The sequence below is a fragment of the Anser anser genome (genome assembly GCF_964211835.1).
Source record: "Anser anser genome assembly, contig: HAP1_SCAFFOLD_159, whole genome shotgun sequence".
Taxonomy (NCBI): domain Eukaryota; kingdom Metazoa; phylum Chordata; class Aves; order Anseriformes; family Anatidae; genus Anser; species Anser anser.
The window spans coordinates 27,280-50,756 of NW_028153762.1; the positions used below are offsets into that span (position 1 = coordinate 27,280).

The 23,477-nt window shown below is 36.3% G+C and overlaps 1 protein-coding gene across 1 annotated transcript; it reads right to left on the reverse strand.

Annotated features, from left to right (window-relative positions):
• Positions 1 to 5,066: 5,066 nt before the first annotated feature.
• Positions 5,067 to 23,471, reverse strand: LOC310891532 (adhesion G-protein coupled receptor V1-like). Its single transcript, XM_083853801.1, has 9 exons — positions 22,349 to 23,471; positions 19,109 to 19,293; positions 16,195 to 16,344; positions 15,004 to 15,099; positions 13,763 to 13,867; positions 12,235 to 12,348; positions 8,781 to 9,346; positions 7,305 to 7,575; positions 5,067 to 6,506 (listed from the first exon to the last, which is right to left on the reverse strand). The coding sequence occupies exons 2-9, from the start codon at positions 19,289 to 19,291 to the stop codon at positions 6,126 to 6,128; spliced, it is 1,866 nt and encodes a 621-aa protein (XP_083709927.1). The 5' UTR covers positions 19,292 to 19,293; positions 22,349 to 23,471; the 3' UTR covers positions 5,067 to 6,125.
• Positions 23,472 to 23,477: the final 6 nt, after the last annotated feature.

Below are 23,477 nucleotides of genomic sequence, written 5' to 3' on the forward strand. Positions count from 1 at the left end.
CCACTAAGCCGTAAATAATACATCCTTGTTAGAACTAATTATTTTGATTATTTTACCCGTGCTATTAATAATTGCAATACATTGAATGCTTATGAACATATGTCTATGTCTGTAGTTTCATTAAAGTTCTTACATGCTTTCTTTTCTCGCTGACTTATGCTACAATTTACGGAACAGTACAAGCACATCTACAGCACAGTGCGTCTTTGTTTTCATGCTCATTCACTACTGCTGTGAGGTGCTGGCTGCCAGCCTCGGAAACTGAAATCTTCTATTTGTCCACAAAATACCAACCAGGCTGAAAGCAATAGCACGGGCGTACACGTAACCCTGCCAGTATCCTTCAACCCTAATTTGAAGAGTCATGTCTAGTACTGAAAGGATGATCTCTGCAGTCATTTCATTCTTGGCTTCTGCTAATTAGTTGAAGTGAGGGATGCTACCAAGGTCTAGAGAAAAGTTCAGATTCTATCTCCTCCTTGCTTACTTCTTTTTCCAGGACAGACCACCTGTTCCTCGGTTCACTCTCTGACCCTGCCAAGTGTGGGAAAGCTGCTTACTGTTGGCACACTTTTCACCATCCACTTCATGATCAACAGAGCCTACGGCTTGCACCATACACAGCAAAAGCAGAACACTGGTTGTATTTGTTCAGCTGCCAGTTCAATCCCTGTTGCAGCCACCATTTTCAAGGTATAGCCTACAGTTGTAACTCAGGATAAATGGCAGAAAACTGTACTTTCACACACGTGAATCAAAAAAGTTACCCTTTCATGCTGCTTACTTCTATCTACTTACTTGTTTACCTCAATACCACTCTGCATTCTTGGCCACCTTACACTCAAAACTTGAACCATCATTTCTAATCCTAGTTTCCCCCTTTGTGCCAGAGACTCTAAAAAAATTCCTTGAGACAAACCAGTTTCTCCCACAGAAAGAAAGCGGAGAACTGCTTGCAATAGTCTCTGTTTTTATTCTGAAAAGGATTGCCTTTTTAATGTAATGAGTAGCCAAGGTAGAATAAAATAACTAGTTCTGAACTACATGCATTAACCAGCCACCTTTTAATCAAGCAAGCCAATCCCGCAAAGGAATAACATCTTCCCTGTGTGCCATAAAGATGTTCGAAAACCATGTTTTCTGAAATGGGATCTTCTAGTGATCAACAACAGCGTGAGGAGCTTCTTGCCTATTGTTTGCTAATGTGGAATCACTGTGGATATCTGTTGTGGATATCTAAGAGCTAGCCTACGCTTCCTGTACAGAATAAAAATACTTCTTCTGCATAAGGTAAGGACTATGTAAGTAGTAGATGTTCAGTGTGGAAGCTGGTGCTGGCAGACCACTGTAGTATGTTTTCAGTAAAAGTGGAAAATGTACCTTAGACAAATAGGAGGTAATACAAGAGCACGTGTGGTGGTATTTCTGTATTTACTTATGTAACTGAGCTGTGGGAAGCAGGACAGACGATATAGCCAAGACACTCTTGTTAGTAACTCAAAGAGGGAAAAGACTCCTGATTATAAACTAATTTAAGTTTTCTGAACAGTGTTCACATGCAGATAATAGTATCACCTGAGGGCCCTTACAGCCTGTTATCCTAAAATCCTCCACTAGATGAGAAGGGAGACCAGAACACTGTGCTTCAGAAACCCCACTGCATTCTCATTAGCAGAAGACTGCAATAATAGTCACACTGGGATATTCTGGGGGCTATGAGCTGACAGAAGTATCTAATTATCAAGGAATATTGAACATGCAGATCAAACAAATAAACTGCAAGTCTAATTCTACAGTGACACCCAAGTTATAAATGTTTTTTCTGACAGAAAAAGTTCTGCATTGCTTTTTAGTTCTCACTTTAGTTTTTCCCATTATCTTACTAAATATTATTTTTCCGAAAAAAAAAAAGTGTTAAAACCAAGAGCTATAAAAAAGATCAAAACTGAAAGAACTTTCTAAATAGCATACAGAATTTTCATGAAAATATAAACAGTTAAGTCATTAGATAATAAATGCAAAATGGTTTCTTACATTGATCTCCAGTCAAAGAACCCATACACAGTCTGAAACAAGGGCCCACTATTTCTTCAGACACATATCAACACAATGCAAGCAATACCATGTAATTAACACTGTGCTAATCTGTTATGCATAAATCGAGTACTGCAGCTGATACATATGAATAGAGAATAGGGTACAATACCTGTCCAAAGTTAATAACACAGTTTCGTTCATTTCAGGTACATCATCAGCTTTAATGGTGATGTTAATTGTGGTATCACTTTGTCCAGATAAGAAAACCACGGAGCCGTTAAAAGGACTTATATCATCCTGTGTTACCGCCTTTTGATTGGGACCAGAGGGTTTCAAACTCCAGAACACAGTTGCTCGACCATCAGTCCCATCTCGATGCAATGCAATGGAAACCTGTGAAACACATTAATTTGTTGTGACTTGCAAAAGTAGATGCAAAACCGATTACTCCCTTGCAAATTACTATTTGAATAAATAATAATAAAAACAAAAGTTTGGCCAGTTCTAATTTGAGAATGGGAAATGATCTATCTTATTCAGGATTTGTCTCAGTCCTACTTTACATGACTATGCTCGCAATTGGTGAGAGAGACTAACTGCAGTATCTTTTGCTCTGTGTGAGCATCAAGGGCTAACTGGTTTTAGATACTTACACAGAAAGCAAAGACCAATCTCAGTTCTCTGGAAATCAGTAACAGATTATTTCAGAGCATTATTTTTTTTTTTAAAGAAGAGAATATTTAGGATAAGACAGAACTTACAGGAAGGCTTTTCCTCACATTAATTGTCAAATGCTACACTGAATACAGCAAACTCCACCTTCTCCAAATAAGTTTTCCATAGCAAAAGACAATATAAAAAGGCTTACTTACCAGCGTAGCAGGGGAATCTTCTGGTTCAGAAAGAATAATCGGTAGATTGCTAATAAAGCCTATTTCTCCATTTGCAATATCTGGAGTAATCCTCAAAGAAATATTTCGAATTTCGCCTAATCTAGGACTCACAGATGGGACTAGAGGAATTCTATTCACCAGTTCAACTCCTTCCAGCTGTAGGAAAAAGTAAAAGAAAAGTGAGAAATAAGAAGCCTCAGCACCAAGTCAGAACAGTTCTGACATTTCAGAGTAATTTTCATATAAAGGAAGTATACATCTCCAGAGCAAATTCTTCCTACTGATAGCACTGCTGTTATAAAAATTTGTAAGTAGACATGTCAAAGAAATTAAGTGGATATTGTTGAGCTGTCAGCAGAATGGTACACCTCCCAGACAAATCATGTTAGTGTATGTAATTAAACACAGATCAAGCCAGAGAGAGAGACTCTGTTCCAGATCAGCTGATACATTACTAGAGCTATTAACAACAGTCATTGATGAGCAGCATAGGCAATTGTCTAACATCATTTTTTGTGTCTTGCATTGATAAAAATCTAGGGAAATCACTGAAGTCATAATAATTTACAGCCCTTGATCAAACAGCCAAATAATAATCCACTTTTCTTTCCTCTCCACAAAATTTTAAGGAATTCTCTATCTAAGAACTACCAGAGCCACATTAAGAATTTAAATTCAGTACAGTATTTCAAAACTGTATTTTACTTGTCACTGCATTTCTGATAGATTATAGATACTAAGAGGAAATAGATTTTTTTTCATCCTTTTCTTTAAAAGGGAAGCATCACTCGCTAAGCCCAGCACCAGTAGTGACACACCAAGGAAAGCAGAACTTGCCTGTTTAATTATTTCCTTTAAATATTATTTATTCCATGTGATTCTGTCTACATGCATCATTACAATAAATGTTTCCATAACAGATTTGCATATATTTCTGTGAACATTTCACTGGGGCATAAACTCCCACTGACATTTTTTCTTGGAGTTATCAGGTGTTATCATAGAGTAAAGCTTTATTTTTTGGGGATAAAATAGTGGCCTTTCTTAAATTCATATAGTAATCATGGTTCACCATTTCAAAAGATGATTTTTAAAGTCTTACAGTTCTTGAAACCAAACTCTATAAATATGTGGGCTGTATCATATTTTGTTCCACAACTGCTTGAGTAACACCCAGAAATATGCATGAACATTTATCTGATGATAGATGGAAATGTTTTACAAATACTGTATTTAGTAACTGATTCTCAACCATTCCAACTTGTTATCAAAAGTCTGAAGAACAGATGATGGCACTGTTTGTTTCTCCTCTTTTCTGAGCTTTCTCCTAGCATAGGCCCCGATTCTGCAATTAACAGGATGAAAGTGCACCACTGTGCGGTTATTAGCTCAGTAAACTTTCTGAAATACTACACAGCCAAAACAATTTGCTCTATTTAAAGTGTATGCTGTATTTGGATCCTGTATGGTACCTTTGGAATAAAGTAATAATCAATAAAGAACAGAGATTTTACTCTTTCTGCAATGTTTCCTTTAGTACCTTTTAAAGGAAACCAGTACAAAGAGAAAAAAATATATAGTTATTTGAACAATAACAATTAGTTTATGAGCTTAATTTTCAGAGTTAATCTTCCTAGCTATACCAAAAACCGCATCTCTGATTACAGCACGTTATTTAATTGAAGGTGTCACTAAGGAATATATCTCACATTAACATTATCTCCTGTACCTTTATTCATCCTACAGTTTCATTTGCTTCTCTGCTGATTCCTGAGTCAATTCTTTATTTTGCCTAAGTACAACTCATTCTAAACATGTTCACTGAGATTATCATTTATTCACGATGCAGAAGGATTGTCACAGTGATAAATAGTGGTGTTTTCCTTCTCTATGAGTTTCTAAATTAATTATTTGAGCTGGAAAGCTCCTCTGATTTAATTTCTTCAAACAAAGATTTTATTTATAGTTCATGGAGAAAGTACAGAAAAAAAAAAAACAGATTGGAATCTACAGTTTGAAAATCCAGGCAAAGTGCTTGGAATGACTGAACATTCTGAAATATTTATCAGATGTGTGTCTTGACTACAGTCAAAGGACAAAAAAAAAAACCATTGAATACATGGAATTAGACATTTAAGAATTTTGTGGATCTCTCAAACCTCTTGCAATCATAAAACATACTAACGTGTTCTAGTATTTCAGAAGGCAATTCCTAATCTAACTGTGAATGCCATAAATAAATAAATAAATAAAATTGCATATTAGATAAACAATATAATTCTGGCAAAACTTTTTGTTCTCATTATTCCTCCTGTAAGAGAATGTAGGGAGAAGGATGTGGAGGGAGGAAATCTTTCAAAGGTCTTAGAAGTGATTACAACGTCTTTGGTAGACTATAAGGAAAATATAAAACCTGGCAAATTTGAAATTCATGGATATAACATCAACACCTTCAACGATGATAAAAGTTATCTTTTACAAATTGAGATAGAAAAAAAAAAGGAAAGAAAAAAGTGAAGAAAACTATACAGGGAAAAAAAAAAGTAAGTTCTCCTAACAAATTTATATATAAATGCAATATAATATACATATAATATATAATGTATATTTGACCCTTTTTAATTTAGAATAGTTCAGCTGGAAGAGCAAAGATCACAGTATCACAGAATTGTAGGGGTTGGAAGGGACCTGGTCAGGCTGGAGAGTTGGGCAGGAAGAAACCAGATGAGGTTTAACAAGAGCAAGTGTAGAGTCCTGCATTTGGGAAGGAACAACCGCAAGTATCAGTACAGGCTGGGGGATGACCTGCTGGAGAAGGACCTGTATCAAGCCCAAGATACATTTACTTGCATGTCATTTCTGAAATTTTTCCTGCTTCAGTAATTTAATTTTAAGAACCTTATTTTTTTCACGTTCCAAGTCAGAGGCCAAGCAGAAACATGCTTCAAGGGGCAAGCAACAGACAACGCTGATCTCATTTTGATAAATTCCATGATTAGTACCTGAATCCTCTTTAGTTTTAAAATTTGTTTAATTACTAATGATTAGGGATAGAAAACTTTATAGCATAGTTATGAAAGATGTCTTTTTAAATAAGAAAATCTTTGCTTCAGAGCTAAGCACTTTTTTTTTTTTTACAGGAATGGTCATTTAAATTACAGTCAAGGGGAAGGATCAATTATTGAATCATATTCCTCATATTAAATAAGCTAAAAAACAAAAACAAAAAAAAAACAGCTGAGATACCTGTATGAGGAAATGAGCACCATTTTGAAGAAATGCATCTTTTCTTATTGGTATACTCAAAGTATGATGTGTTTTTCCTTCTGGAAACAGGAGGATGCTGTTTCTAGACATATTTAGAATGCCATCTTTTGCTCTCTCAGGATCCAGAGCTCCAGCTGGAATATACAGTGCAGTATAAACTAACTGCACATTTCCAACTGTTCCTTTCTCCCTTACAAAACTCAAGGATAAAAAGCGTCCTGTTGGATTACTTTCAATCTTCTGATTCTCCAAAGGATAAAACTTTATTACGCCATAAACATCATCGCTGTCCTGAATGTAAAACAAAAGCTGCAAAACAGAAAACAGCATCACTTACTCAATGCTACAATTAATATACACCACAGTTTTCACGTTTTCATGAAAGTATGTCCTGACTGTCATCATACATTTTTATCGTTAGTGAATTGGCACTCAAGAAAGAAATCAGATTGACAGCCCCAAAGTGTTGCTTGTGCACAAGCAGCACACCACTGATAGCAGCAACTTTCCTGCTATGCCTCATCTATGTCAGAATGAGCTTTGAATAACTGATTTTTGGTTCAGCAGCCAAAGTGAATAATTTGAATATATTTCAGACTGTGAAAAAATCATTTAATTCACCAAATTCATTCCAATCATATGTTCAAAAAGCAAAGTAGGGACCTGAGTCACAGAATTGTCAGTAATGCTAATTACCCCTTATTTAAAAGTTCAGAGGTTAGTCTTAATCACTAAGCCATCCTCTTGAAGCTGTTACTCTGTGTAAAACATTCCAGTACCTACAGCAAATAAGCAAGTGAAAATAAATGCTCAACCTTCTCTTAGCAAGCAACCAATCAAGATAGCAGTTATGCAATGATATTTATGATGGGAATATTCTAAGCTAAATGCTACTGCATTAAATAGGTCTGGCCTTATAAAATATGTTAAGCCAAAGACTTTGGATGTGGCTCTTTATACTGAGAATACATCAGCTTGCTTCACTTAAACTCAAGCACAACTACTTCAATTTAGCCAATCCACCAAAACTGGTGGATCCTAATCCTAATCCTACTCCCTAATTATTATCTATCACCTCCTCAAAACAAGTTCTGAAATCAAACTTACCTCAGATGGTTCGCTGACTTCTGCGCCTCCCTGTATTGTATGAGCTAAGAGCTTCAGAAGATAGGGCTCTGCTTCTTCTGGTATGTTATCATCAATAATGGTCAGTGAAAGTGTGACCAGCATCTGTCCTTGATCAAAATGTATCTCCCCGGTCTCTGGAACAAGGTCTGCAGTCACAGGTGACAGATCACTGCTATTTCGAGTTATGACCCAGGTCACAGAAACATTTCCATGTGTTCCACCATTTCTTACGATCGTGATCCCTTCAAACCTGTGGTTTTGAATGAAAATAAAAATCTGTAACATGCAATTATAATTAATATCGGTTTACTTAGCTATCTGTTCCCTGGAAGATTTATACTGACTTCAGTGGAATCGATATTAACTGCTGCTACTGACATTTGAGTCAGGACTTAAAATTTGTGAAATCATACCACAGAAGTAGACTTTTCTCAGGTTGCTTATTCATGAGATAATATACATAAAGACATGAGTAATATATCTAAAGACATTAGTTAAAATTTATTTTGTTTACAGTAAGAAAGATACTGAGAAGAGGAAAGTTGGCATGTTTATATTTTTTCTCAGGAAAGATGTTAAATTTCAGAAAACTTTTTCTCAACTAAATTTCTACACTGTTTTATGGACTATATCAAAATACAATTGTCAGGCATGAGTGTTTAAATAATGATTTTATTTAAAATAAAGTGACTCAACTATTTGCCTATGCACTGAAATATAATTTATCAATATTTGTGATTATGGAAATGTCACGTTTCCTGTATCTGTGTATAAGAAAGAAAAAAAAAAAAAGTGAATATTGAAGTGCTGGGCTCTACATACTAGAAATTGTTCATAAAATCATAGGTTGATACATTACCTCTTTCTCTGGGGATGAACCACCATCACTAGCTAGCAGTGGACATTTTTACTAAAACTGGCAATATTGTATAGATATTAGTTCTGCTTGTAAAGATTTGTGTGGAGATTTGTTTTTAATTTATCTGTAAAATTACATGTATTTAACTTTTTTGGAAGTCTATGGGTATTCAGTACTTCACAGAAGACACTCACCACCATTTTTTAACCAGAGACTGACTTTAAATACAGTATAGACAAAGATTTACTGGGAAAGGAAGCCTGAAATATATTTTCCACTTGTATGAATGGGTGTGTGGCCGCATCACAACTTCACTGATCCATCTTTTAGATTAAGGGTTTTTCAGTATTTTGATAATGTCATTAAATATTTACAGTTCTCATATATAGTTCATAAATATTAAAATACTTCTGCATAATTAGACATTTTCTCCCTTGAAAATTCTATATCGTTTATAATAATTACACAGTAGGTGATTTCTATATTAATTTTTCACTACTGATTTTATAATTACTGTCAGTGAAATCCTAAGGATGCTTTACAGTGCCAAACAAATCCCTTAACATGACGAGATACTGTTTGAAGATCTGTAGTACCTTGAAATTTGGTCTTCATCAATGATAACAGTTTGAGTAAACAGGATACTGTTGATTGAAAGCACTCCATAGGGTTTATCATTTGGTTGGATGGTGACGTGAACAACAGATGGATTAACCAAAACAGCATCTCCCTGTAACGTGTCCTTAAGGAGCATAATTTGGAAGGTCTCAGCAATTTCTGGTATGGCATCATCAAGGATCTTGAATTTCATATATACTTCATGAACTAGAGGTGTGAAGACAATAGTTGTATTTGGCTGAAGATCTAGGAAGTCTAAATTGAGCTGCGCGTGTGCTGTTGAATTCCCAGTTATGATGGTGTAACTGACGGAGACTTCACATTCATCAGGTCCAATTAATTTTCCACTGTCATCCTTACCACGAATCACTTGAATTGTGAGCATTTCGACTTCCTCAGGCACCATGTAAGTGCTCTGAGCAAATCGCACAGGGCTGTCATTTTTCTTAATATTAATCTGAACAGAATTCCTTGTGGTGTTGATTTCAGCCCCTCCCTCCACACTCCTGAGATGAACAACAAACAATTCATCATTTTCAGGTATCTGGAAAAATAATAGTAGCAACAGGGTGTAAGTCCCATTTCAAATACATGCAGAACACTTACTTAGAAATATGTTATGTATATTTAGCAATAAAGGGAAATAATATAAACATTACAACCCTTTTCACATTAAAATAAACAGGCAAAAAGAAACTCGCTTGCAACTTTGAAAATCCCTTCTCAAAATTGAATGTTTCCATTTTCTAAGACATACTTCTATGCTATGGAAATATGAAAAAGTGGGAAAAGACAAAAAAAAAAAAAGGGCAAACAAAAACTAGGCAAGAATCAGATGAAGCTCTATCTTTCCAACTAGAGAGTGTGAGGAGATCCAAACTCAACTTGTGGAAGTTGCTCTGCTTGGACACAAGTGTTCCTGACAGTTATTTAGTCTGACATCTTTATTTGCTGATGTTAACACCATTTTACATCTATGCATGCCTGAAAGAACAGAGGAACAACATATGAACACAACCTACCTTGGCCCTTTTGTTCCTATTCAACGGGAAAAAGAACAGTTCCTACTTTCAGACAGACTCACATTCCCAGCACAGCTTCAGTCACAGCTCTGAGAATGTGCTTGCTGATGCTTATCTATTAATTAGACTTTGGCATTTCTACATGTGGTTTGTTTAGAACTGCACTTTAGTTTTAGCTCTTTAGTCTCTAATAACTGATGCAGCAGACAAAAAAGAAGGGTTTATAAGCCTTGAATTGCAGAATTTAATATTTTTTACTTTATATTATTACATTTTATTCCCCAGTCTTGATAGGCTAAGTCTGTTTAACTGGAAAATATCATTATTTTATTAATACAGAGAGATTAGAAGGAAATATTTAAATATTACATAAGATCCTCACATCTCATTCTTGTTGTGGACTCTCAGAAAAAACAGTATTATTTGCTTCTGAGATAAATTCCACAACAAAATTGCTTATGTGTTACTAATGGCATTGCTTTGTTATAGGGCTGATGAATCCTTTCCATGTAGTTCTGTTTACTGAGCAAAAAAAGTTCAGAATTCCTTGTGGTCCAATATTTCTTCTCTTTTTACACATTTGTTAATTGGCCACCCTTAGATCCTGTTTCAGGGCACAAAGGGTATGCACGCCGCTGTCTTTGTAGCTGAGGCCAATTTTGTCCCTTGTTTGACTTGTGGCACTTAAACTTGCATAATATTATTGACTGATGCAGGTTGTTTGTTTTTTTTTCCAGCGTGAGATTTGCAAGCTCTCTGTCACCTCTCTCCTACACTACTATTTCCTATTTTATCTTATTAAAATTGATGTTAACTTACGCTTGTTTTAGTTCACTAGTTCATATACTGTCTTGCAGTACAAAAATACGCATTTGACAGTCAGAACGTACATGCCATTTTAGTTGCAGATAAAATCTTAGTATCCTACATAAATAAGGCATTGTGGAGCTTTCAATTACATCATGATTGACCAATAAATACATGAGTCAAACTTCGAATATAATAGTATAAATGATTTCCAGTGCTGCCTTGCCTCTTTAATTTTCTCTTAAAGTTGCAATTATACTTAAAAAGGAAACCTGCACAGGAAAAGTACTATAAATGCAGAGCTGTGGAAATCAGAACTGCAGTCCCCTACCTTCTGTAAGGCTGCACAATTCAGAAAAATACTTGTTTCATTGGTTTCCCTAACTCAGATCCTAAAAGCTCAAATTAAGTTCTGACAGTAGTGTTACTGGATTCTTGTGAACTCTATCATCATCATCATCAATAAAGGTTTTTGTGCAAAATTCATCTTTCACATACACTTGTGAAAGACTTTCAAAGAGTGGAAAGACGTTGACTAGACACACCAAATACAGATCAAACTTTTAGAAACAGAAGTTTGAGAGCATTTCTCAGAATAAAAATAAATAAAATCACATCCTCCCAAGAGAAAAGACCCTAATAATTTATTTCTGTGTGTAAGTCACTGAAATATTACATTGAATTGGAAAGAGATGTTTCTACACTTCAGCACCCCAGGTTGGCACAGCCTCTTAACACTAGAGTATCAGTAGAAATGTGGAAGGACATTTTTTATAACTAAGAGTAAAAAGGAAACAAGCTGCTTTACAGTTCTGTGCTCACTTCTGAGACACACACCTTTCACCATTATTGTTTTCTTATGAATTTCTTACTAAGTTGTTTTGTATCATATATACTTATTTTGATGTCTCAGTTTTCCCTCTTAAGCTTATTATAAAGGAAAAGAAAAACACAAAAGAAAAGTGCAGGTAAGAAAAAAGGAAAATCACAAGTTGCAAATTAGAAGAATGTTTTGTTTACTCTGAGATAAAAAGAAAGCCTCACAACCTATGAGTTATGTTGTGTTTTTTTTTTGTTTTGGTTTGGTTTTTTTGTGTGTGTGTTGTTTTTTTTTTTCAATTGGCCAATCTGAAAACAGAAAAATGTTAATTATCACCTAGTATTCATGCTTTCCACAAGACTGCATGTTTGTTTCAGGAATCTCATCTATTTTTAGGATTTTTTCAAATATGTTTCTACCCTGAAACATATTTGAAAAAAAAAAACCACAAACAAACAACGACAAAAAATATTTTTGAATCTGCCTTTTCCCTGTGAATCTTCAATGTGTAATATTCTTTCTTTAGTGACAAAGATAACATGTCTGCTCAGCCAGGATATGCACATAAACTAAAACTATTCACTGATGAGAATTAAAGAGGGAGCTTGGAAAGAGTAAAAATAATAGACCAGAGAGCCAAAATTTAACATCACTTCATCAAATAGAACTGCTTTTAACCTTATTTAAGCCAAGCCTTTTTGTAACTTATTACTCTAAGTCTTTCCAGAACTTCAGTTAACCTTCTACGTATCAAAGCCTAAGATGAAGTCAGCTTGTTCCTACCTGATCATCAAGCACTGTTAAATTATAAATCAGCTTTGATCTCCCAGGTGTGAATGTAATATTTCCCTTAGCTGGACTTAGGTCTTCTTCAGCTGGGTTTGGACCATCTTTTATCTGCAAAGAATTGATTTGTCTGATGAGAAGTCTATAAAGCAGGAATACAAATCCAGTGCAAGTACAATAACCAATATGCAGTGTGACTTGCATAACAAATGACTATCTGTTCAGCCATCTCCAACTTACAACTTACATGAACATTCAGTTGTGAAAATCTGCTCTTTTCTGGCAGACAGTGTAAGTCAGAACAACCACTCTGAAGAAATCCCGTATTTCCAGAATAAGAGGAAGAAAACTACTTCCATATAGGCCTATGGGGACTCTTTAGTATATTCTGATGCATAACTGACTCTTTCATATTACAGAAAGGATATTCATGCAAATTCAGTTTGAATCAATAGTATTTCATAATAAATTCCAAGACAAAGTAATAGTACTTACTGGTTTTGTGTCCCTTCTATCTTAACTTGTGATATTAAAGATACTAAATTTAACAGTCAAACTCAAAATACTACAAAGCCTCTTAAAGGTCATATGGGATTTTTTGGTTTTAGAACATTTTGTAAATTATTTTTCAACATACATATATAATGATGTGAGACAGACCTAAGTAATTGTCCAGAGAGTAAGATTTACTGTACCTTAAAACAAACATATTTGCAAAAAATTGCACAGAGAATCATATTCAGTACTTTAACTATTCATGCTATATTTAGTATTAATAAAATCCAGTGCAAAGCTTTTCTGGTTTTGACAGGTCTAGACTAAAGCTTTGAGGTCTAGATTAAAGCCTTACCCTATAGGACCAGGCAACTAGTACAGAAATATCTATATGAAAGATTTTATATATAATTTTAAAGTAAATAATAGAGTCTGAGCTAGATAAGAAAAAGAAAGCAATGAAGTCAGTAATTGTATCACATTCAAATCACATATGTAAATAACAGGATAAGTATTCAACATGATTAATTATTTCAAAAGCTTCATTTGCAGGGGATTCAAGATAGAGATCAAGATACAGATGATTATAGATACAGAAATTCACCAAATCCTGAGCACTCACAGTTCAAAGTTGGGATAATCATTAAAGACTCACTTGAATATTTGTATGTAAAATAAATATTTTTTAAAAAAATTAAAAAAACTTAGATAAGACACTTCTTACATACTTAATATGCATTATTTTCCAGTAATACATACTGATGTTGCCTCACGTACCTTTCTAAATGACAGAATATACTCGGTTTTCTCTAGTACCTCTTAACGTTAAACAGTCAATTAAACAGTCAGATAATTACAGTATTTTCTATATGACGGTTAATATGAATCCCTTTTATGAAACAGATCTACCTAATGTAGATGTAGGTATTTTGTCCTTCTTCCCCTTTTGCAAACACTTCAATAAATTATGATTACAGCCTCTCAGTTTAATCCAACAGACTACTGTATGAAGTCTTTTGGATAAACTCACCTCAAAAGTTATGACGACCGTCCCATAGGTTCCCCTCTCTCTAATTAGAGTGAGCGGCACAAATTCATTTCTGCCCCTGGGCTCATTCACTGTGATTAAGGCAGACTAATGAGGAAGAAAAGGAACAGACAATCAGACACAGATCAAATATCACAGCAGAATGAAGAAACTGTTACCATAGAAATATCAAACTCCCACAGACAAGTTAATCCAATCCGCAAACCAGTCCACTGATGGCATACATTTCCTAGCAACCAATTAGTTCAGCTAATGAAAACCTTAAAAGATTTCAGATAAAAATGTATCACGTAATGCAATTTGTGTGTTTTTGTTGTTGTTGTTGTTTGTTTGTTTCTGTAAATGAACATAGTCAACATACACAAAGCACTGACATATCATCACTGGTATTTTTAGGAGCTCCTACACCCATTAAAAATAGGTTTTCACCATCATGAAGTCGTTTATTAGATAGCTAGCTATAAATGTACTCAGGACAATCATTTAGGTCACTGGTCACTTTTTTAGGCTATTGTAGGTAACAGATTTTGAAGATATCCACAAATCCCAGAAGCAGCTTGGCTTAGTACTGTGGCTCTAACATTTTCTTATGTTCTTATGTTTTTTCAGAAAAGTCCTATACAAAATTATATTGTCAGAATGCTGTCAATAAGGCATAGCTACTCGTTCTACTAATACAACCTCTGTATTATTGCAAATATCATCTGCTGGAGTAACAACAGCATCTTATCCCAGAGGGTGTTATAAAATGCATATATTATGACAATGTTCCCTCAGCTTGTCAGTCAAGTATAATAAGGCTCACTACTGATGGTAAAATGTATATATTCTCAAGATTTTCAAATCACATTTTTACCTTTAACTTTCCTAGGGTATTATTCCTCAGTTTCTTCCCTACTATATTTAGATCTTGACTTATAGATGAGGGACAGTGATACTGAACAACTTTAAGTAAGTTTTATCTTTAAGATGAGCAACATTGATATCCATCCAAGTGCGAGGCTCTCAGGCTATTTCTCAATACCTAAAAGCATACAGTAGTATTAAAGCTGTATATATGCATGAATTACATACATATGTATGAATTACCTCTAGAGACAGTTTAAAAGATGTAACTCAGAATCAGTTTTCGAGGGATTCAGTTGAATAACTAACCAGCATCTTTGAAAATTTCACCTTTATGCTTTATAAAATTTTCATATATACCATATAAAAAGCCATACCATGTTAAAAGAAATTATTCCAAAGGCATTGTCATTTGATAAGACTGTTACAGTGACAGACTTGGGTGAGCCAAGCTTTATCTTTGCAGACGGTTTCTAAAATTAACAAAAAATAAGATATTAAATATGGTAAATATAGGCAAAAATAAAAGCATCTTGATTTTACTGTTTTAAATATTATTCTCTGAAAATTGTACATCTTTTTATTAAATATTACAGTAAAAATTATTTAAAGCAACAGAATGCACCAAAATAATTCTTCCTCATTTAGGAAGTATATTCTATATGGTCAACAGCAAAGTGAATGAAACAAACCTTTCGAATGATTACTTACAGTTTGGCAATCTACTAGGAATAGGGAACTAGGTTTGAAGCATGTAGGTCTGCCAAGAACTCAAAAATTATTCTTTTTTTTCCTAACACTTGTATAAAACTGAAACTTTGAAGCTATTATGTGAAGTGAGTTATCAACTAAAGGAAACTTATTATTTACAGTGTTGTAAAAATGAGCTACTACATTTACATGTCAAAAGAAGAAGGAAAAATATAGACTTCTACATTCACTGCCAACATTTCCCAAAATGTATTAAAAGCATAAAATTTTTCTTTACAGAACTGATTTCAAGCTTAGTCATGAACTGCTACCTTAAAAAAAAAAAAAAGAAAGAAAAAAAAAAAAAAGGAATGCAGGCTCCTCATAGAATGACTCACGTGAGATAGAACCATATGCACAGATTTATCAATATGTTTTTTAAAAATGTTTGGTTGTTCAAAGGGAAGTCTTGTTTACCCTCTGCAGGACTGGAAATCATCCTGCTTTTTTTGCTACTTCCACCCTTTCTTGTAGGTGCAGTGTGTAGGAAAACAGGAAAGGCTGACCCTTCACAGTCTAATTCCTTGGCACTCCAGCACAACACCTTCAAATACCAACAACTGAATGCAGCGTTTGCTGAAGTTTCAGACTATGTCTATACTGCACAGCAATGTCACATAGACACCCACAGGAACAACAAAACTTTCTTAAAAGGAGCAATAAGAACCATCCTGGCTAGTCTCCAAATTTTAGTTCTTACCTATTAAGACTCAGACCCACAAGCATGACTGCACAGAGTTCTACAGAATACCATTCATTTCTGTCAGATTACATAGCATTTTCTGGGCAAACGGATAAATTGAAAAACTTAGACTTACTGGTAATGTCAAGTAAAATGTGAATGTCTCATCAGCCTCCGGAAGATCGTCATCACAGACAGATATATACACTGTTCGGTTTGTTTCTGTATCAGGTATAAATGCAGCTGCATATGTGTCAAAAAAGTCTCCTGTATCTTCTCCATAAAGCTACAATAAATACACAAGTGAATGACATTTTCTTCTTCCCCTACAATCTTCTTTAATATTATTCTGGACTAATTATATGGATTTCATGCACTTTTCTATGCACATGATTCCTCCCACTGTTTACCCTGCCGTTATACAATTTATTTCTAGACAGAAAGTACAAATAATAGCCCCTTGTATCCATGCTAAGTAACCAGAAATAACAACACTTTATTCAGAACCACTTATGATGTCCTTCCTTAAAACTGGTTGTCTTTTGCTTAATGTACCATAGGACCAGTTTTTAATTAAAAGATTGTTCTGAGCACAGAGCTGCACACCATGTATTAACTCACCTGAATTAAACTTACGTTAAGATGCAACTGTCTTCTGCTTTCCTCTCTCACTCTAGGAACTAGAAGGAGCTTAGGAGTTTAACCTAAATTAATGTTTAGATTGCCAAAGCTGGGCAAGCTGAATTTTAAAATGTAAAGCTCTGCTTTCACATCATTCAACAAAAGAAAATTGCACCAAATCAAATATTAAGTAAGGTGCTTATAGGACAGAGTACAGAGCCAGTGGTGTCAAGATTGGCAAAATCTGTAGGCTAATTTTACAGTTTGAAGCTGAGACTAAATGGCATAGTCCTCTTCATCTTACCTGTTTTTGCAAGATTTTCTTGACTGTGACCTGATGAACTCTCAAATTCTCCAATGCATTCAGTAAGTCATTTCAAAAACATCCCCATGGCTGCTACACCTTAAACTACCACCCTTATAGGCACTGATAGTTTGAACAGACCACTGTGAAAAAAGCTATTCTTTTTTTGAGAATAATGAAATTAGAATTTCAGTGAAGAGAAAACAAATTATAGTCGATATTTTTGTGTCTGTAACCTCTCACTGGACATTTTGGTAACTGTATTTTTAAAGTATCTGAGCCAACACTAGACCTACCAAAAGACTTTTATGAAAATGGATTTTTACTTTTATTTTTCTAAAAGAGATCAGGTCTAATACAGAAACTAAGTTACTCTGTTTGTTATGGCAACATATAACACTACTTTCAAACTAAAATCACATTTTCTCAAGGTTTCCTCCTTAGACATTAATAAACTCTGAAATCCCTACAGATCAATTTCTATTCATTGTGATTTTTAAGGTATGTATTTTTCATATTCAGATACAGGAGAATAAACTGTATCACAGTGTAGATACACAGTTTATTTTGCCTACCCACTGAAAAGAATCATAAGCAGCACATCTCTGCTACACTGCTGTGTTGTCCTTACTCACACCCAATAGCATCTTACTCCATGCACATATAGTTTAACACACTCTAAAGGGTTTAATCATTTAAATGGAGTACAATTGAAATCATGGTTATTAACAGCTAAAAGATAAAATCAATGATGTAAAAATAGTAACTCTGACTTCTCAAAGAACTGACTCAAAAACTGGAGTAGCTATTAAAATCGTAAAATCATGGAATAACAGAATAGTTTGGGTTGGAAGGGACCTTAAAACCAACTCCCCTGCCATGGGCAGGGACCCGTCCCAGCAGCCCAGGCTGCCCCCAGCCCCATCCAGCCTGGCCTTGGGCACTGCCAGGGATGGGGCAGCCGCAGCTCCTCTGGGCAGCCTGGGCCTGGGCCTCACCGCCCTCTGAGGGAAGGATTTCCTCCTAACATTTAACCTAAACCTGCCCTCTTTCAGTTTAAAGCCATTCCCCCTCGTCCTGTCCCTACACGCCCTGACACAGAGTCCCTCGCCAGCTTTCCTGCAGCCCCCTTTAGGCACTGGCAGGCCGCTGTGAGGTCTCCCCGGGGCCTTCTCTCCAGGCTGAACAACCCCAACTGCCTCAGCCTGGCTCCATGGGAGGAGGTCCTAAACTGCAGGTTCTAGAGTAATCTTGAAAAGGAGAAGTCATTACGTAGATGCATTTTCATTATGAATGCACAGCTAGCATTGATATCAAACTTTTTCCTGAGCAGCTTGAGCTGGCTCCTTCAGGAAATGTTTAAACCGTTTTCTTGACACCACTGACACTGACAAAAGGAATTTGCTCAGTTACAGAAAATGGGTTTGGCTTATCCAAACCGTAGAATCACGGAATATCCTGAGTTGGAAGGGGGCCACGAGGATCACCAAGTCCAACTCCTGGCTTCACATAGGACCACCCAAAAACTACACCATGTGTCTGAGAGCATTGTCTACACACGTTGAACTTCATCAGGCTCAGTGCCGTGACCACGTCCCTGGGGAGCCTGTCCCAGTGCCCGACCACCTCTGGGTGCAGAACCTTTCCCTAACACCCAGCCTGACCCTCCCCTGTCCCAGCCCCATGCCGTTCCCTCGGGTCCTGTCGCTGTCCCCAGAGAGCAGAGCTCAGCGCCTGCCCCTCCGCTCCCCTCGTGAGGGAGCTGCAGGCCGCCATGAGGCCTGCCCTCGGCCTGCTCTGCTCTGGGCTCAACAAAACCAGGGACCTCAGCCGCTCCTCGTACGTCTTGCCCTCGAGACCCTTCACCATCTTTGTTGCCCTCCTTTGAATGCTCTCTAATAGTTCATGTCCTTTGTATTTTGTATCACCCAAAACTGTACACAGTGCTCATGGTGAGGCTGCACCAGTGCAGCGCAGAGCGGGACAATTCCTTCCCTCAAATTGAAGCACTGTCCCAGTGAAGTACCACATTCCTTTTTGTTGTCTTGGTACAAGCATAAGCAACATTCAAAGCTTCAAAAATACATTAATATTCAGTGACGATACAACTGGCATGGTTTCTTACCGACACAATCGCTGTGACGTTAGCAGGCTTCCCTGTTCTCTCGATTACAAGGCGTATAACGGTTGTACTTGTTTCATTAACTACAAATTCTGTTTGTCCACTGAATTTCACTTCTGTTTCTCCAGATGTGAAATGAATGAGTAGCAATAAAAGCAAATAAACTAATAAAGAATCAGAGGGCATCCCTATAGAGGAAAAAAAAAAAAAAAAAGGAATAATTAAAAATAAATTGTGTATCTAAAACATGTAAAACAACCTCTGTTGGCCTTTCCAATGCAGTCAACCTTTCGGGAAGTGTTTCTGCAAATCCTTCAGGTACTGTGATTTTCTTGTAAACTTCAGAAATGAGACAAAAACAAGCACAGGTCTCAGCCATAATCAAGTTAGATAGCATAATTATCTTCTGGATTCAATTCTGTTTTCGTAATTTTCATCTAATGATATTCCAAAAAACATACATCAATGTTTTCCAAATGGAGGAATAAGTAGCTTTTAAGGCAAAAAAATATTTAAAAAAAAACACAACTGTTTTCATATCTAACCAACAAAAAATAGCTTGAGGGTTGACAGTCCAATACTTCTTTTATTTCCACTTTTTTTTTTTTTTTTTAAATCTGGTGATTCTCTTTAGAAATATAAATGAACTGGCATGAAAGGTGAAGACCTGGATGTTTGTGGTCATCTCATAGACCATTTTTGACATTTTATGGACCATGAAATGTTCTTAAATATTTACATATTTACATGAGATTCTTTTGACTGCTTCTCTTATCTCCTGATTCTTTCACATTCTCCTGTCATACAGAATCACTGTGGCACATTTTAATGTGATCGTAACCTTTGCACAGACAGATATTTATTTTTATTTGTTTATGCACAATGTCTGGTTTTCTTTTCTCTTAAGATAAGACAACTTACACTAAGGTGGTTTATCTTTCTTACATCATAGATCAATTACATGATGTAATACACATTTTTAAGTTCCAGTGAGGTCATCAGGTATTGATACTCTTAAATATGCATTTTTAAGAGGCTTTGGCACAACAAACTGCAAACAGATGCTATGTTATGCAGAAGCTCATATTGTGTACAGTGGGGATCAGAACTAAGCACTTGGATGTGGAATGGAGCAAATTTCTGCCATGAGATTCTGAGCAATTAATGAACAAACCAAGAGAACATAAAGACCAGAAAGTATTGTGGCATGGATCTTTAATGGAACCAGTTCTTTCAGCAAGTTTCTTTTAACTTGCAGTCACAATTTTATAATTTTAATTTTAAATCTCTGTACAAACAATACAAATAATATTTGTGTAATTACATTTAAATAAATTGTCACTTTGCATAAAATTATGCTTCCAAGTACTGTGTTTTTCAGGTTAATCTGTCAATGTCAATTGGATGGATTGTACAGAACATACTGCATATCAATTATATTTAAGCTAAGCTGTGTTAGCAAGAACTCATCCTCATTACTTGTAACAGTTAATGAAAGTGCAGTCAGAAATGGTCAGAAGATTTTGTAAATTTATGAAAATTTCTGAAAATTACTGAAACATATTTTTTAAAGTGTATGTCAAATTTGTAATCAGAAAACACTTCAGATCCAGTATGGATTTTAAGTCTTATATGTATGCACTCAGATAACATTTATCTTCTACTGAACAGAGAACAAACTAGTCATCAGACAACTAAAATTATCAAAGCTTCAGAAAGAATTCAGGACTTTCTTTCTTCTTACAATAAATTCTGTCTGGATAAGGGTTAATTCTACACTGTGGGGATTAGAAATAAAACTGCTTTCAGACAATTAAAGAACAGACACGACATAAGTTGCAAATACAGACAAGAACACTAACAGTGTCTCTCAGAATTATGAGATTGGTGGGATGACAATATCAGCTGACTTTAATTACTTGCAATGAAACATTCACCTAGCTCCACTGAACATCACTGAGGGAATAGGTTAGCAATGAAACTCAGTGCAAAAAATCAGGGCCAACCATTACCTCGATGAAAAATTTTACAACGTACTTAAAAAGTGTTTCATTATTTCCATCAAGAAAGTCACACAGTAAAATAATTTTACTGCAGAACTTCACACTGCTACAAACTGAACTTTTATTACTGTGAACACGGTCATTCAAGATCTCTATGTTTTTTTATTAATAAGTAAATGCATAACAGACTTTCAGGAACAAAGTTTTTCCTACACGGTGATCTCTGTGGTGATGTTAGTGCAAAAAATGATTACCATAAGAAGCAAAGATGAAAAATACATTGCAATAAAAATCAGGACTTAAAATCCTCCGCATCTCAAAAGCTGACTCTATTAATCTGCAAGATATTTTTATTTTTTTTATTTTTTTTTTATGTGGAACTGCTCAGAAAAATACAAGCCTTCAAGCCTGAAAGTGAACAGTTGCATAACCTTTGTAAACTCCTAGACAATTACACTGTCTGCAAATGCAGGCATCATCCATACTAAACTGAGGAATTTGTTGACCTTTTAGCTTCAGCTGTTACCTTGTCATAGACTTCGCAAATATCTTCCCACGGTACATGCTTCTAGTAAGTAATACTGAAAACATGATCCTTCAGGGCAAGATTACAAAGTTTAGGATTACTTGAATTCTATTACTTCTACTAGAGAGCATTCTAAAACTATAGGATTACTCCTGTGGAACACGAGAGGTTTCACAATCATACCATCAATTATTTAGCTGGTGTGTATTCTTCCTTGTTACATTATTTGTACTAAGATTTACCTTGCACAGCCTGCCAAAAGTAGTTTTTACTCTACTGACATAAACTCAGCTTTGAAAATCATTATTACTTTTTTAAAAATGATGTAATATAGTAAATACAACATCAGAAAAGATTTAGAGAATGCAGAACAAATTTATTCAAATAACCAAAAAGATATTATAGGTCACAGTATTTTATTTTATTAAATACCAACTCAATTTGTGTACTAAATTCCTGGTTTTGCTACACAAATTTGTATTGGAACATAATTTGTTCCGTATGAATTGCAAAGCATAGAGTTCAGCAGAAGCCTTTGTAAAATCATGGATTAAAAAATAACTCTTCCCCACCTTCCTCACCCCAGTATATTGCTGATAATTTTGATTTTTTTCAAATGAAGCTGAAACTGTAGTTCTTGTTCACTGCTAAGTTTTGGTAAACCATGCATTTGGAGGTAAACCATGCATACTCAGATCGCTTCAGGGTAGGTACCTGACAGCTTTGGCCAGTTTTTGAGGGAGGTAGCTGCCTGGGTACCTTCACTTCCCTTCGCTGATCTTGTTTTGCAAAACTTCTGGGCTAGCTCCAAATACAGAACTGCTTGTCACTACCAGCTGAACACCCCTCCACGTTAAGACCCTCCCAATTTTGGCCCTACTTTGGAGGTAGCTGCATGCCTGCTAGCTACCATTGCCTCCTCCAGGGAAGCTTCTGCAAATGTTTGGCATTCTGCCTGAGAAACATTTAGCTCTGGGTATCAGCTGCAAAGCCCTTCAGGGTACGGACACCACAAGTTTGGACAAGTTTAGAGGGAAGTGTATGCCTGGTAGCTACCCTTGCCTTCGCACCTCGGCATGCTTCTAGAAAAAAAGATTTGCCTTCCTCCAAGAGAGATTTTTTTCTTTGTGGATACTAAACTCGGATCCCTCTAGGAAGCGTAACAGAGAATTTTGGCTAATTTGGAGGTTGCTACATGCGCGGTAGCTACCTTTGCCTCCACCACATTGTACTCATGAAAAATTCTGTGTTACACGCGGAAGTTCTGGAAAGACCATACCCAGATGGGGTATCTACCTGAAGTCTGGCCAAATTGGGAAGGACGTGCATGCCCAGTAGCTACCCATTCCTCCTCCCAGGCATACTTGGTGAAATTTTTGGGCCTCTTCCAGAGAGAGAGGGGCTTGTGGATTCGGTCCGCAGACCCCTTCAGGTTACGTACCCGAGAACATTGGCCAAAGCTGTCAGGTACCTACCCTGAAGCGATCTGAGGAGAGGATCCCAAACTAAATCTGTATGTGGAGGTAGCCACAAAGCTCTGGCCAACAAGATCCGCCAGCTGTGTGGCATCCAGGGCAGCATTCGTAGCACAGACGGTTTGTATGTGGTCTTGGACACTGGCTACATGTGTCTTTATGGTGTCTGGGAGACCACCTGCCTGCGACCATAGAGACGCGGTCCTCCCGGCCTGCTAGAGCGGCCCCCCGCGGTCCGCCAGAATCCCAGCGTCCCTTGCGCGCTCCCGCCCGGCCTCAGCGGCTTCCGGCGGCGGCAGAGCAGGGGCGGCGGGAGCAGCGAGGCGGCGGTAGCCGCGGCGTAGCGCGGGCAGGGCCAGAAGGTGCAG